The following is an 11,126-nucleotide window of genomic DNA, read 5'->3' on the forward strand; positions in this document are numbered from 1 at the left end:
AACATCCAAACATACAAACTTTCACATTTATAATATTTATAAGATAAGATAAGATGTAAGGGCAGGTGCCTTAGAGGAATTTCCTTAGCCATTTTCTTTTTGTAACACGCATCCATTTTTTTGTTTTTGTTTTTGTTTGCTTGTTACAGTGGATTAAGTGAAGTAGCTCAGGCACTCAGATGGTTATCTTAATCGAGCTGGTCTCGCTATTTGCTATACCTGTAAACTCTGGGTTACTAATTATATATCAGGACTTGGCCAATGTTTGTGACAAATTTTAACTAACTCAGTATACAGAACAACTTGGCTTTCGTAGATGGTCTTTGTATGTAAGAATATAATTTTAGTTTCATGTCAATGCTAAATGCTTTGTTTTTATTAATTATATAAACGGAAAAGTTGATTTAATAAATTCAGGAAATGTTACTGCTCTCTTATAAAATGATTGCGAACTATTTGCACGAAATATATTAGATACCATTAACTAAGTTAAATTTGATTTTCAAACCCTTTAGCTACCCTTGTCAAAAATATTTTATCGAAAAACTTTATTTAGACACTCGCATTGTAACTTATCATTTAACCTCTAATTAAACTGAACCGAAGCTTTTAAAATGATGGCAAACCTTTCCAAAATATTTTGGAAATAAAGCTTACTTAAACCGCCATCGTTTGGCACCCGTATTGAAATGTTTTATTTAAATTGTCAAATCAATTAATTTCGAGGAAGGTCAAAATAGATATTTCCGAAATAAAGCTTTCTTAAACCTTCCTCATTTCATACGCATATAAATAGCTTAACTATTTAATTAAATTGATTGTGACTAACTAAAAAGGTGGCAGCCGTATTGAAAATATCTTCAAATTATGTTATTAATATTACAAAGCTTCATAAAACTTGTTAATAAAACCGATTTGGAATTTCTAACAGAAGGCAACCCATTTCAAAGATATTTTAAAAATAAAGCTTACTTAAACCTCTTTCGTTTTACACTCACATTACAATATTTCATTTAAGTTGTTAACTTAATTGATTTTGAGCTCCTTAACAGGAGGCAGCACTCATAAAAGCCATTTTCCAAATTAAGTTTTCTTAAACGACTCTCGCTTCTGCGAATTAAATTGATTTAACTTTTTGAGTAGCTGGCAACCCTCTTTCAAATTATTTCCTTATAAAAATTGGTTTAAAACCCCCTGCATTTGGTACCTACGATATGGAAATATTTTATTTTACCTATGAATTAATTGATTTTTGCTTTTGAAAAAGGTGGCAATACTCATATTTATAATACGAATACTAGTAGGATTTGGTATACTTTACTCACATCAACGCCATGCTCTGCATAGAAATCACCAGTGCCCATTGATGCATACAACTTATAACCCATTTTTGCAAGATCTCGGATTGAGGGCAGCAACTCCATTTTGTGCTGGAATAAAAACTTTTTAATTTATCGAACTGACTTTATAATTTCTACATCCCTGATCTAAACATACCTTAAAACTACCAATGGAGAGTAGTATGGCCTTTTTCGGTATCTGGAAGCCAGTAGACATCATGGCTTTCAAGTAAGCCTCATAGCGATTGTCACCGAAACAGGCCACCTCACCGGTGGATGCCATTTCCACGCCCAACTGCACATCCGCACCAGCCAGACGGGAAAAACTGAATTGAGGCACCTTCACACCGACTTTTCCCACGCCGTGCAACACTTCCACCGGCTCAACTGGTATGCCAATAATGGCGCGCGTTGCCGTCGCCACGAAATCGTGATCCAAAGTCTTCGATACAAATGGAAAAGAGCGCGAGACACGCACATTACATTCAATCACTTTGAGCTCATTATTCTTGGCAATCAATTGCATATTGAAGGGGCCAGTGACATCGAGTAGCGCTGCCAGATCGCGTGTTATGCGCTTAATGGTTTCCAGAGTTTCATGATTTAAATCCTGCGGTGGTGTTACCAATGTGGCATCGCCTGAATGCACGCCAGCATTTTCCACATGCTCTGAGACGGCCATGCAAAGGATCTCGCCATCAGCCGCCACAGCATCCACATCGATTTCCTTCGCCTCTGTGAGGAACTTCGAAATAACCACCGGGTGCTCTTTGCTAACCAATGATGCTGCATTCAAGTAAGTTTCCAAATCTTGATTCGAGTAGGCCACATTCATGGCGGCGCCTGAGAGCACATATGAAGGCCGCACCAGGCAAGGATAGCCAACTTCCTCGCAAAATTGTATGGCACTCTTCAGGTTCGTCAATTCCTTCCAACGCGGTTGCAGTATACCCTTGCGGTCCAACATGCGCGAAAACTTGAAGCGATTCTCAGCGCTATCAATGGATTCCGGTGAAGTGCCAAGCACTTTGGCTTGCTGACGATGTAGGTCCATGGCGATATTGTTGGGCAATTGTCCGCCCATGGAGAGTATAATACCATCGGAATTCTCCATTTCGTATACGTCCATAACTACTTCGAATGAAATCTCCTCGAAGTACAGACGATCGCACATATCGTAATCGGTGGACACAGTTTCGGGATTATAGTTTATCATTATGGTGGGTTTACCGAGCTTGCGCAACTCACGGAGACAGCCGACTGCACACCAGTCGAACTCCACCGACGAGCCAATGCGGTAGACGCCTGAACCAACTACGATCGTGAAATCGCCAAGGAAATCCAGATCGTGCGCATTTGCGTTGTAGGTAAGGTAGAGATAATTGGTCGTAGCTGGCCATTCACCAGCCACCGTATCTATTTGCTTGACAAACGGTTTGATGCCCAATTCTTGGCGTTGTTTGCGCACCGCCAATTCGGTGCTCTTGATGGCCGCAGCAATTTGTTTGTCGGAAAATCCGATTTGCTTTGCCTGTAGAATTTGCGCCACTGACAGCGTATTCCCAGTTTTTTCCAAATTGCTGTGAAACTCTATGATGCGCTTCATCTTGTTGAGAAACCATCTGTCAATCTTTGTGAGCTGATGCAACTCTTCAACGCCATAATTAGCCTTCAGCGCAGCGGCCAACACAAATGGTCGTTTGTCGGTGGGCTCTGTCAGCTCTTCTTTACGCAATGGATGTTGATCAGGATCAAAACCATTAACGCCACTATCCACCATGCGCAAAGCTTTCTGAAAAGCCTCCTCAAAGTTGCGGCCAATAGCCATTACTTCGCCCACGCTCTTCATAGAGCTACCGATATTCTTACTTACGCGTACGAATTTCGCCAAATCCCACCTTGGTATCTTAACCACACAGTAATCCAAGCTCGGCTCGAAGCAGGCGGTAGTCACACCAGTAACCGAATTCTTGATAGAGGGCAGCGAAACGCCCAGCGCCAATTTAGCCGCAACATATGCCAGCGGGTAGCCAGTAGCCTTACTAGCTAAGGCGGAGCTACGTGACAGACGCGCATTTACCTCGATAATGTAGTACTCCTCCGAGTGTGGATTGAGCGCGTATTGTATGTTACACTCACCGACAACGCCAAAGTGGCGTATCACTTTTAGAGCAGTGCTGCGCAGCATGTTATACTCTTTGTTGGAGAGCGTCTGCGATGGCGCCACCACAATACTTTCGCCAGTGTGTATGCCCAAAGGATCGAGGTTTTCCATATTACAAACGGTTATGCAGTTGTCGAAGGCATCGCGCACTACTTCGTACTCCACCTCTTTCCAGCCTTTGAGCGACTTGTCAATAACCAACTGACTCGAGTGTGCCAATGCTTGATGAGCTAGTGTCTCTAGTTCGCGTTCGTTGTCTGCAAAACCTGAACCTAAACCACCCAAGGAGAATGCCGCACGCGCCATTACAGGATAACCCAAACGCTTTGCCGCCTCTAGCGCCTCCTCCACGGAGTATACAGCCTCGGACGGTGCTACGCATTCGCCGATTTCAGCCACGCGTTCTGCAAAAATTTTGCGATCTTCAGTTTCGATGATGGATTGTATCGGTGTGCCGAGTATTTGGACATTGTACTTATCGAAGACACCAGCGCGTTCCAATTCCACCCCGCAATTGAGCGCGGTCTGACCGCCAAATGTAAGCAGAACGCCGTTGGGACGCTCTGCTTGTATGACTTGTTTGACATATTCGGGAGTTAGCGGTAGGAAGTAGCATTTGTCGGCCAGTCCCTTTGAAGTCTGCACGGTGGCGATGTTGGGATTTATCAGGACAGTTTGGATTTTCTCCTCTTTCATTGCCTTGATTGCTTGCGCGCCCGAGTAGTCGAATTCGCCCGCCTGACCAATGGACAAGCCGCCAGAGCCTAAAATCAGCACCTTACGCGGACGCTTCTCGGGAATGTTATTCAATCGAGGTCGGAAAGTCAGACGCTCGATCAAATTTTGACGCAAGCTCAAAGCTGCGGGTATATTTTGTTGCTTTACCGCATCAAGGAAGACATCGAAAAGCAATTCTAAGTCTTCCGGACCAGCAGTGTGCTCTGGATGAAATTGCACCGAGAAGTATGGTTTGCTTGTGTGAATAATACCTGAAAATTTGTGAAATAATTTAAATATATGCAAAAATTAGGAGCTTATTGTTTGACCGTACCTTCGTTGGTGTTATCGTTGGCATTCGTAAAGAGCGGCTCCCACTCAGCAGGCAAAGTCTCGCTATCCACTGCAAAGCCGTGATTTTGTGAAGTCATGAAGCAGCGCCCGGTGCCGTGGTGTACGCATGGCAGATTGTGTCCGCGATTACCATATTTCATTTTATAGGTCTTGCAGCCGATAGCTGTTGCGAGCAACTGATGACCCAAGCAAATGCCAAATATGGGTTTCTTTCCATTTTTCAGCACCTTTTGTATCTGCGTAACAGTATCCTTACATACGACCGGGTCACCAGGACCATTACTAATAAATAGCCCATCGAACTCCTCCTCTTTCAGCGCATAATTCCATGGCACCAAGTCTACACGCGCGCCGCGTGCCACAAAACATTTAATCTGATTCAGTTTTAAACCACAATCGATCGCACAAATCCGTGGCGTGCCAGAGGCATTAAAGACGCGCGGCTCCTTAACTGAACACTCAGCAACCAGATTGCGCAAGTTCGGATCGGCGAAGGTTAGCATTTGCACGCTCGCTGCTGGCATCTGATAGACAATGCGCCCCAATATGGACCCATTTTCGCGTATCTTTTTCGTAAGGGCGCGTGTATCAATGCCGCTTATGCCCGGCACCCCGTAACCTTCCATCCAACGCGAAAGCGTCTGGCGCGTCCGCCAATGTGAGGGTGCTTCACACACTTCACCCACCACCAAAGCAGCTACTGTAATGCCCTCGAACCATTCGAAGTTCACCGGCAAGCCATGTTCGTCGAGTTCCTTCTCATCTGGCACGCCGTAATTACCGATCAACGGATAAGTGAGTACAAGTATTTGTGCGCGATATGAGCGATCAGTCATCGATTCGGGATAACCGACCATGCCGGTTTGGAAGACAACTTCACCATCGACGGGTGTTTTAGAGCCAAAAGCGCGACCCGGCAGTATAGTGTTGTCTTGTAAGACCAAATAGCAATTTGGTGATTCCATTGCGCGGTAAATAACTGTAGAGCTGTAAAAGAAAAGTACACTCGTATGTAGTGCTTATTAGCATTTGAAGCAAAGGAATATGGGAACAATTTAGAAATATTAAAATCGCTACAGTTGGTTTCGACCGCCGCTTTCAAATCCATTTTCCCGATAAAATTGATTGGGAACTTAACATCGTTTTAGACGATGATGAGATCCCAATTCAAAATTGACATTGGAACCGGTTCTGGGGTTTTATCTTAGAAACTGTCTTGGAGAGATATTTTAGGCTGAGACACATCGACCCGGCCCCATTTAAACCTGCCTTCGTTGTTAAACATTTCAACTGTTATCAAGACCCTGTTTTCGCAAAGGAGTCTAAAGATATGAGTTCAGGAATTCTGAAGATTCCATCACTAGGTAAGGGAAAGCGATTATAAGCATACACCTTCCTCTGCAGTTCCTATATTTACGAATTCAGTATATAGTCGACAGCAGATGGACTAGTCTGCACATGTGTAATGCATCGGGCCAACATTCGGCTGCTGCCCGGAATAACAGCGGGCAGACTGGACTATTGAACACATGGCCGCCAGCTTCGAAGCCCGATCTCTGCAGAAGAGCTTTAGAGATGCGGAACAGATCGAATCCACTGAGAACTTCCTTTGCGAGCACCCCGTACTCCAAAGAAAATACCGCAAATTTCTGTGGGGCCGCTTCTTCTATGCCTCTGAAGGTTAAAGACAGGTAGGCGCAGGTGTGGGGAAAATCTTCTCCTAAGCATCAGAATTGACATCCGAGTGAAAGCTTTAACCAGAGCTGCTCGGCAGACCTAACTTAAATCATTGCAAAAAATACATTAATAAATAAAATAAAATTGATTAAATAATAATAAAACAAAACAAAACATAATTAATTAAAAAATTATAAAAAATAAAATAAAATAAAGTAAAAAATAATATAAAATGATATAAACCAAAATTAAATTAAATTAAATAGAAGAAAATAATATAAATAAAATGAAATGAAAATAAATTGAAATGAAATGTATTAAAATAAAATTATATAAAATAAAATAACAAATAAAATAGTGGGAAAAAGCAACAAGAATTCCCAAGGCGAACTTAGCACAGTGCGCAGGCAACTGGCTGAGTCAGTGGGATCGTCGATTCGAATGCTACTGAAAGAAGTCTGATGAGGGAATGTGGTGATTTCCGAAATAGCTATCACTTCTACCATTTTTTTCAAATTATTGTTGCTTTTCCACAATCAGTTTTTCATTAAAAACGGCCTCAAGCTCAATAAAAATTGTAAAAATTGTAAAAAAATAAATTAAAATAAAATTAAGTAAACTAAAATGGGATAAAATAAAATATCTGAACATAAAAGAATAAAATAAAATAAAACATAATTAAATTGGATTAAATAAAATAAAATTGTGCGATAAAAAAGCAATGATCAAGTTATAGATTTAAAAATAATAAATATAATTTTATTGAAAACATGCGCATTACATACATACAAATACATATAAACATATGTATACTTAAAAACATGTGGTAAACAATTGTTTCGCTAAAAAGATGTCACTTCTATTTATGCCTGTATCAAAAAGGGTATACATTTTTTACCTGTTATCACCGGCATGCCTTTTTGTTTACATATGTATTTTCTTAGAGCACGTGCGCACATTTATCGCTCTCCAAACACACAAAGCTTGAGGTATGTACATACATATATGTATATAAAAACAAACCACGAAAACTAGAATAATTTGTTTTAACTTAACGAATTACGTTTTCAACAGAGAGCTAAAATTTAAGTTTCTCAATAAGAGAGAAACTAGTTTGTTGAAATCGAGCGGCAGCATAAGACTAAGTATGCGTTAGTAAATTCATATATAAATTCATATAAGTAGATACATACATGCATGCGTACATAGGTATACCGGCACAATAAATAAAAATAAGCATACGTATGTCCATTAGGATGGCCCTTAGTTATATGGAGACAAATAAGCGAAGCGAAAAAGAGTTTACCGATTGAAAAATATTGCTTTTCAAGGATTCTATACAATTTCTACCAAAAATAGTTTTTTCGCCACAAAAAATAAAATGGAAAACTTTGAGCGCTTTGAGCCACCTCTAAATATTTTTTGAATGACCTCACCCTTTGTATAGTTTAGTCTTTAGGCTATTCACATATTTCTAGGGGGTGAGACCGAGAAACCGATTTTTTTTTCGAAATAAGGGCCACCCTAATGCCCATATATACATAAGTATGAGACTGAAAATCGAATTGCGATCTACATATGTAAAAGTATGTACGTATTTTATCAGTTAATTTATTGAAGCCGTTTGCCCGGAACACATCGCACACCGTCTTAAAAAGAGGCACATCTCAAAAATCAACTCCGGAAATATAACTGCTAGTGGATTGTACAGATTCAACGCAATTTATACAAAAACAGATACACCAGTAGTTTTCTAGTTAGAAAATATAATCATAGAGAAAAAATTTTCATTCATTTGAGAAAAATCGTACGAGTTTATTCAGCAAAAAAATGTTTTTGAGTTGTGTCTTTTTTGAAGACGGTATGCGACTACTACTTTTTTGTGACCGACAGCGAAACTTGTATATGGGACCGAAAGAAAAAAAACATTCTTTATTACTACACCACATGATAAAATAAAAAAAATATGATAAAAAAAATCAAAACATACGAAACAATAAGTAGTTTTTTTGTCAGTGTATATAATCATGAAGAAACAAATATTTCCATCAATTGGAGGTAGGTCCTATGCATTGATTTATGCAAAAGAATTATAAATTTTTTTTTGTGTTTTAGTTGATTGCACTACCACCAGCTGGCATTCCAAATGAGCTCAATTTCAATTACGGGTATAATGTTGGGCTTGTTTATTTAAATTTTTGTTGTTTTCTTTTTGTTTGCAGAAAAAATACGTATGTACTTTATTTTGCATTCTAATAGTGTGTACGAGCATATGCACGTGAGCGTATTTGTAAGTGTAATATGTATGCAGTACGTACTGGAGTTATAAAGTAGAATCCGAAACTTGTTCGAGGGAGATATGTATGTATTAGGGATGTTTCGAATGTCATATTTTGCACATGCGAATTTTCGGAATGCGAATGCTAATTTTCGGAATGCGAATGCGAATGCGAATGTCCGAATGTTTGGAATAACATTGAAAAAGCTATAATCAACTTAAGTCATCGTTTTTATTACTTTAAAATTTTGCAAATTATTAGAACATTGAGCGAGTGCTTATCCTATATTATAGTATTTTAATCTAGTAGCCAAGGTTCAAAAGGGGCATATTATATTTCATGAGGCGATTTCTTAGAGGCGCCTATATAAGGCCGGCTGCACTGAACAATTGCTCACTTGGAACGCTGGCGGGTGGATACCTCAAATACATATTTGTGGGCCAGATCTGTCAATTTGTCGTTTTTTGGTCTATTTTTCCTCCAATCGAGAGGATTTTCACGGAGATGAACTCGTTTTTCTTTAAGATAGGCCTTTAATTCAGCCTTAATAACACATTTTTTGATGTCTCCAGATTCTACACCCGAATGCGAATGCAAATATTCGCAACATCCCTGGTGTGTATATAGGCCGAATGCTTAATGAACCGGTTGTAAGGCTAGTTACGTACCTACAAGCAAGCAGCGAGCCTTTTGTATACAATACATGTGTACATAAGTTTGTATGCATGTAAATTAGGGTGTATCACAAACAAATCAGTTCTATTTTTCCAACGGAAATATACAATCTATTATATTTTAAGACTTCCGCCAAAATTTTTCTTAAAATAAATTAAGTTTTACTTGAGTTGAAGCTATTTGAAAATAACTTCAAAGATCGGGTTAGTGTTTGGTCGAGCTTCTACTCCGATTTGTGGCGTGCGCCTTGATGTTGTGACGCAAAGGGGAGGCGCCACCAGTTTTACGCCGACTACGAAAGGCGATTTTTTACTTTTTTTTTTATTTTGGGTTGAACCGCGCTTGAACTCAGGCCAAGTGGAATGGTAGCGCGCACTGCTAACCATTACACCACAGCGGCCGCCAGAACTGCATACAAATTTTTAAGAATTTATTAAATTGTTTCAAAATATAACAAATCTTATATTTCCGGTGAAAAAACCACAACTTTTTTTGGTGATGCACCCTAGTGTACATAGGTATTAATGTAGTCGTATGATTGTCTGACCTTTTGATAAATAGTAATATATTAAGAGATTTTATCTGGCTAAGAGTCCAATGTACACCTGGTTATTAAAATCGAATTTCATAAAAAATTGATCAACTCCTTATTATTTCCACAGGCATTTGCCACATGTTTCCTCTTACAAACCCACATACACACACACACACACGAACTCCCAGTAATAAGTGCGCACGTTCATCAGTTATGTATGTGACAAGTTTAAATTTTGCATTTGAATTTTCAGGATTTATTTATGGTTAAGTATATATTTTTATAAGCTTAATTATCACTCACTTTGTCTACTGAAAATGTAAACAAAAATTAAAGAAAGCAAACAATTTTCACTTTTAAAATTTTCCACGTGGCTTTTGCTGTATCTGCAAAACACAACCGAATTGGAGAAGGAAATACTACCTTCACGACTGGTCGCTAGCACACGACTAAATTGCTGGAGCTTATATTAAAGCAGAGACAAAGTATTGGACAATGTTGCCATATATTTTTGTATATTTTTACGCTAAAAAATTTTAGAGAAATATTTTGGAAAAATTTTGGGGATTTCGAAGAGAGATTCCAATATACATAGTGCGCCGAACTTTTTGTGCCGTTTAGCTTGACGACTAAATAAAAATTATGGTAAAAAAAAGTTAACAGCAGTTTTGAAAAACTTTTAAATATCCTTCTGTCTCAAAAAGGAAAAATGTTAGATTTCCAAAATTATGTATGTATGTATGTATGTATTTTAAAAAGAACCTCTCTTTTTTTTTATCAAATTTGACAAGCCAATTTCAGCGTTATATCGGGATATTTTCTGAAACTGTGAAAAGCCTCAAAAGCCCCGAAAGTCTCGAAACTTCGATTGAATGGTTAAGACTACTATATTTCCATGGAAAGCGATAAAAATGTGCCATCATTTTATTTTAATAAATCTTTTTATTTTATTTCAACAAGGTTATTGAGCTTTATACCGCAATTGTTTTTTTCGGAAAAGTGGAAAAAGCAGCAAAGTTTAAGTTATTTGGAGTAATTTGTATTTATGTATAAGGAAATGTATAAGCATCAAGAGATTATATAGTGTTCTTAACTCAGCGCTGTGCTAACTTTGCACTTCGATGGTGCGGGTTCGATCCCTGCTGAAGTCTAGAGAAAAAAGTCTGATGAGAAGATGTGATGTTCGCCGAAATGACTTCTACTACATAGACTTTTTTGTCATCTTTTCTTAAAATCATGGTATAAACTCAATGACCTTGCTGAAAAAGACATAATTACTAAAAATAACAAAGATATTTTATTTAATTATAGAATCAGTAGAAATGTATTATTTTTTATCAATGCAGGGATCATTTTTGTACAAATAGTGGTTTAAAGACGTAAAT

The 11,126-nt window shown here is 38.6% G+C and overlaps 1 protein-coding gene across 1 annotated transcript; it reads right to left on the reverse strand.

Annotated features, from left to right (window-relative positions):
* Positions 1–1,268: 1,268 nt before the first annotated feature.
* On the reverse strand, positions 1,269–10,180 carry LOC108371347 (CAD protein-like). The gene is made up of 4 exons (XM_017626897.1): positions 10,045–10,180; positions 4,556–5,562; positions 1,498–4,493; positions 1,269–1,430 (listed from the first exon to the last, which is right to left on the reverse strand). The coding sequence occupies exons 2-4, from the start codon at positions 5,538–5,540 to the stop codon at positions 1,284–1,286; spliced, it is 4,128 nt and encodes a 1,375-aa protein (XP_017482386.1). The 5' UTR covers positions 5,541–5,562; positions 10,045–10,180; the 3' UTR covers positions 1,269–1,283.
* Between the last annotated feature and the right edge of the window lie 946 nt (positions 10,181–11,126).

This window comes from Rhagoletis zephyria, unplaced genomic scaffold (assembly GCF_001687245.7).
Source record: "Rhagoletis zephyria isolate East Lansing unplaced genomic scaffold, Rhagoletis_zephyria_1.1 Rzeph_scaffold_04903, whole genome shotgun sequence".
Lineage (NCBI taxonomy): Eukaryota > Metazoa > Arthropoda > Insecta > Diptera > Tephritidae > Rhagoletis > Rhagoletis zephyria.

Bases quoted from the DNA above. Each gene is read 5' to 3' on its own strand.
- LOC108371347 (XM_017626897.1), bottom strand. From the start codon at position 5,540: ATGGAATCACCAAATTGCTATTTGGTCTTACAAGACAACACTATACTG. The intron at 4,494-4,555 runs GTACGGTCAAAC...ACAAATTTTCAG, and splicing joins CAACGATAACACCAACGAAG to GTATTATTCACACAAGCAAA. The intron at 1,431-1,497 runs GTATGTTTAGAT...TTTTTATTCCAG, and splicing joins TCTCCATTGGTAGTTTTAAG to CACAAAATGGAGTTGCTGCC.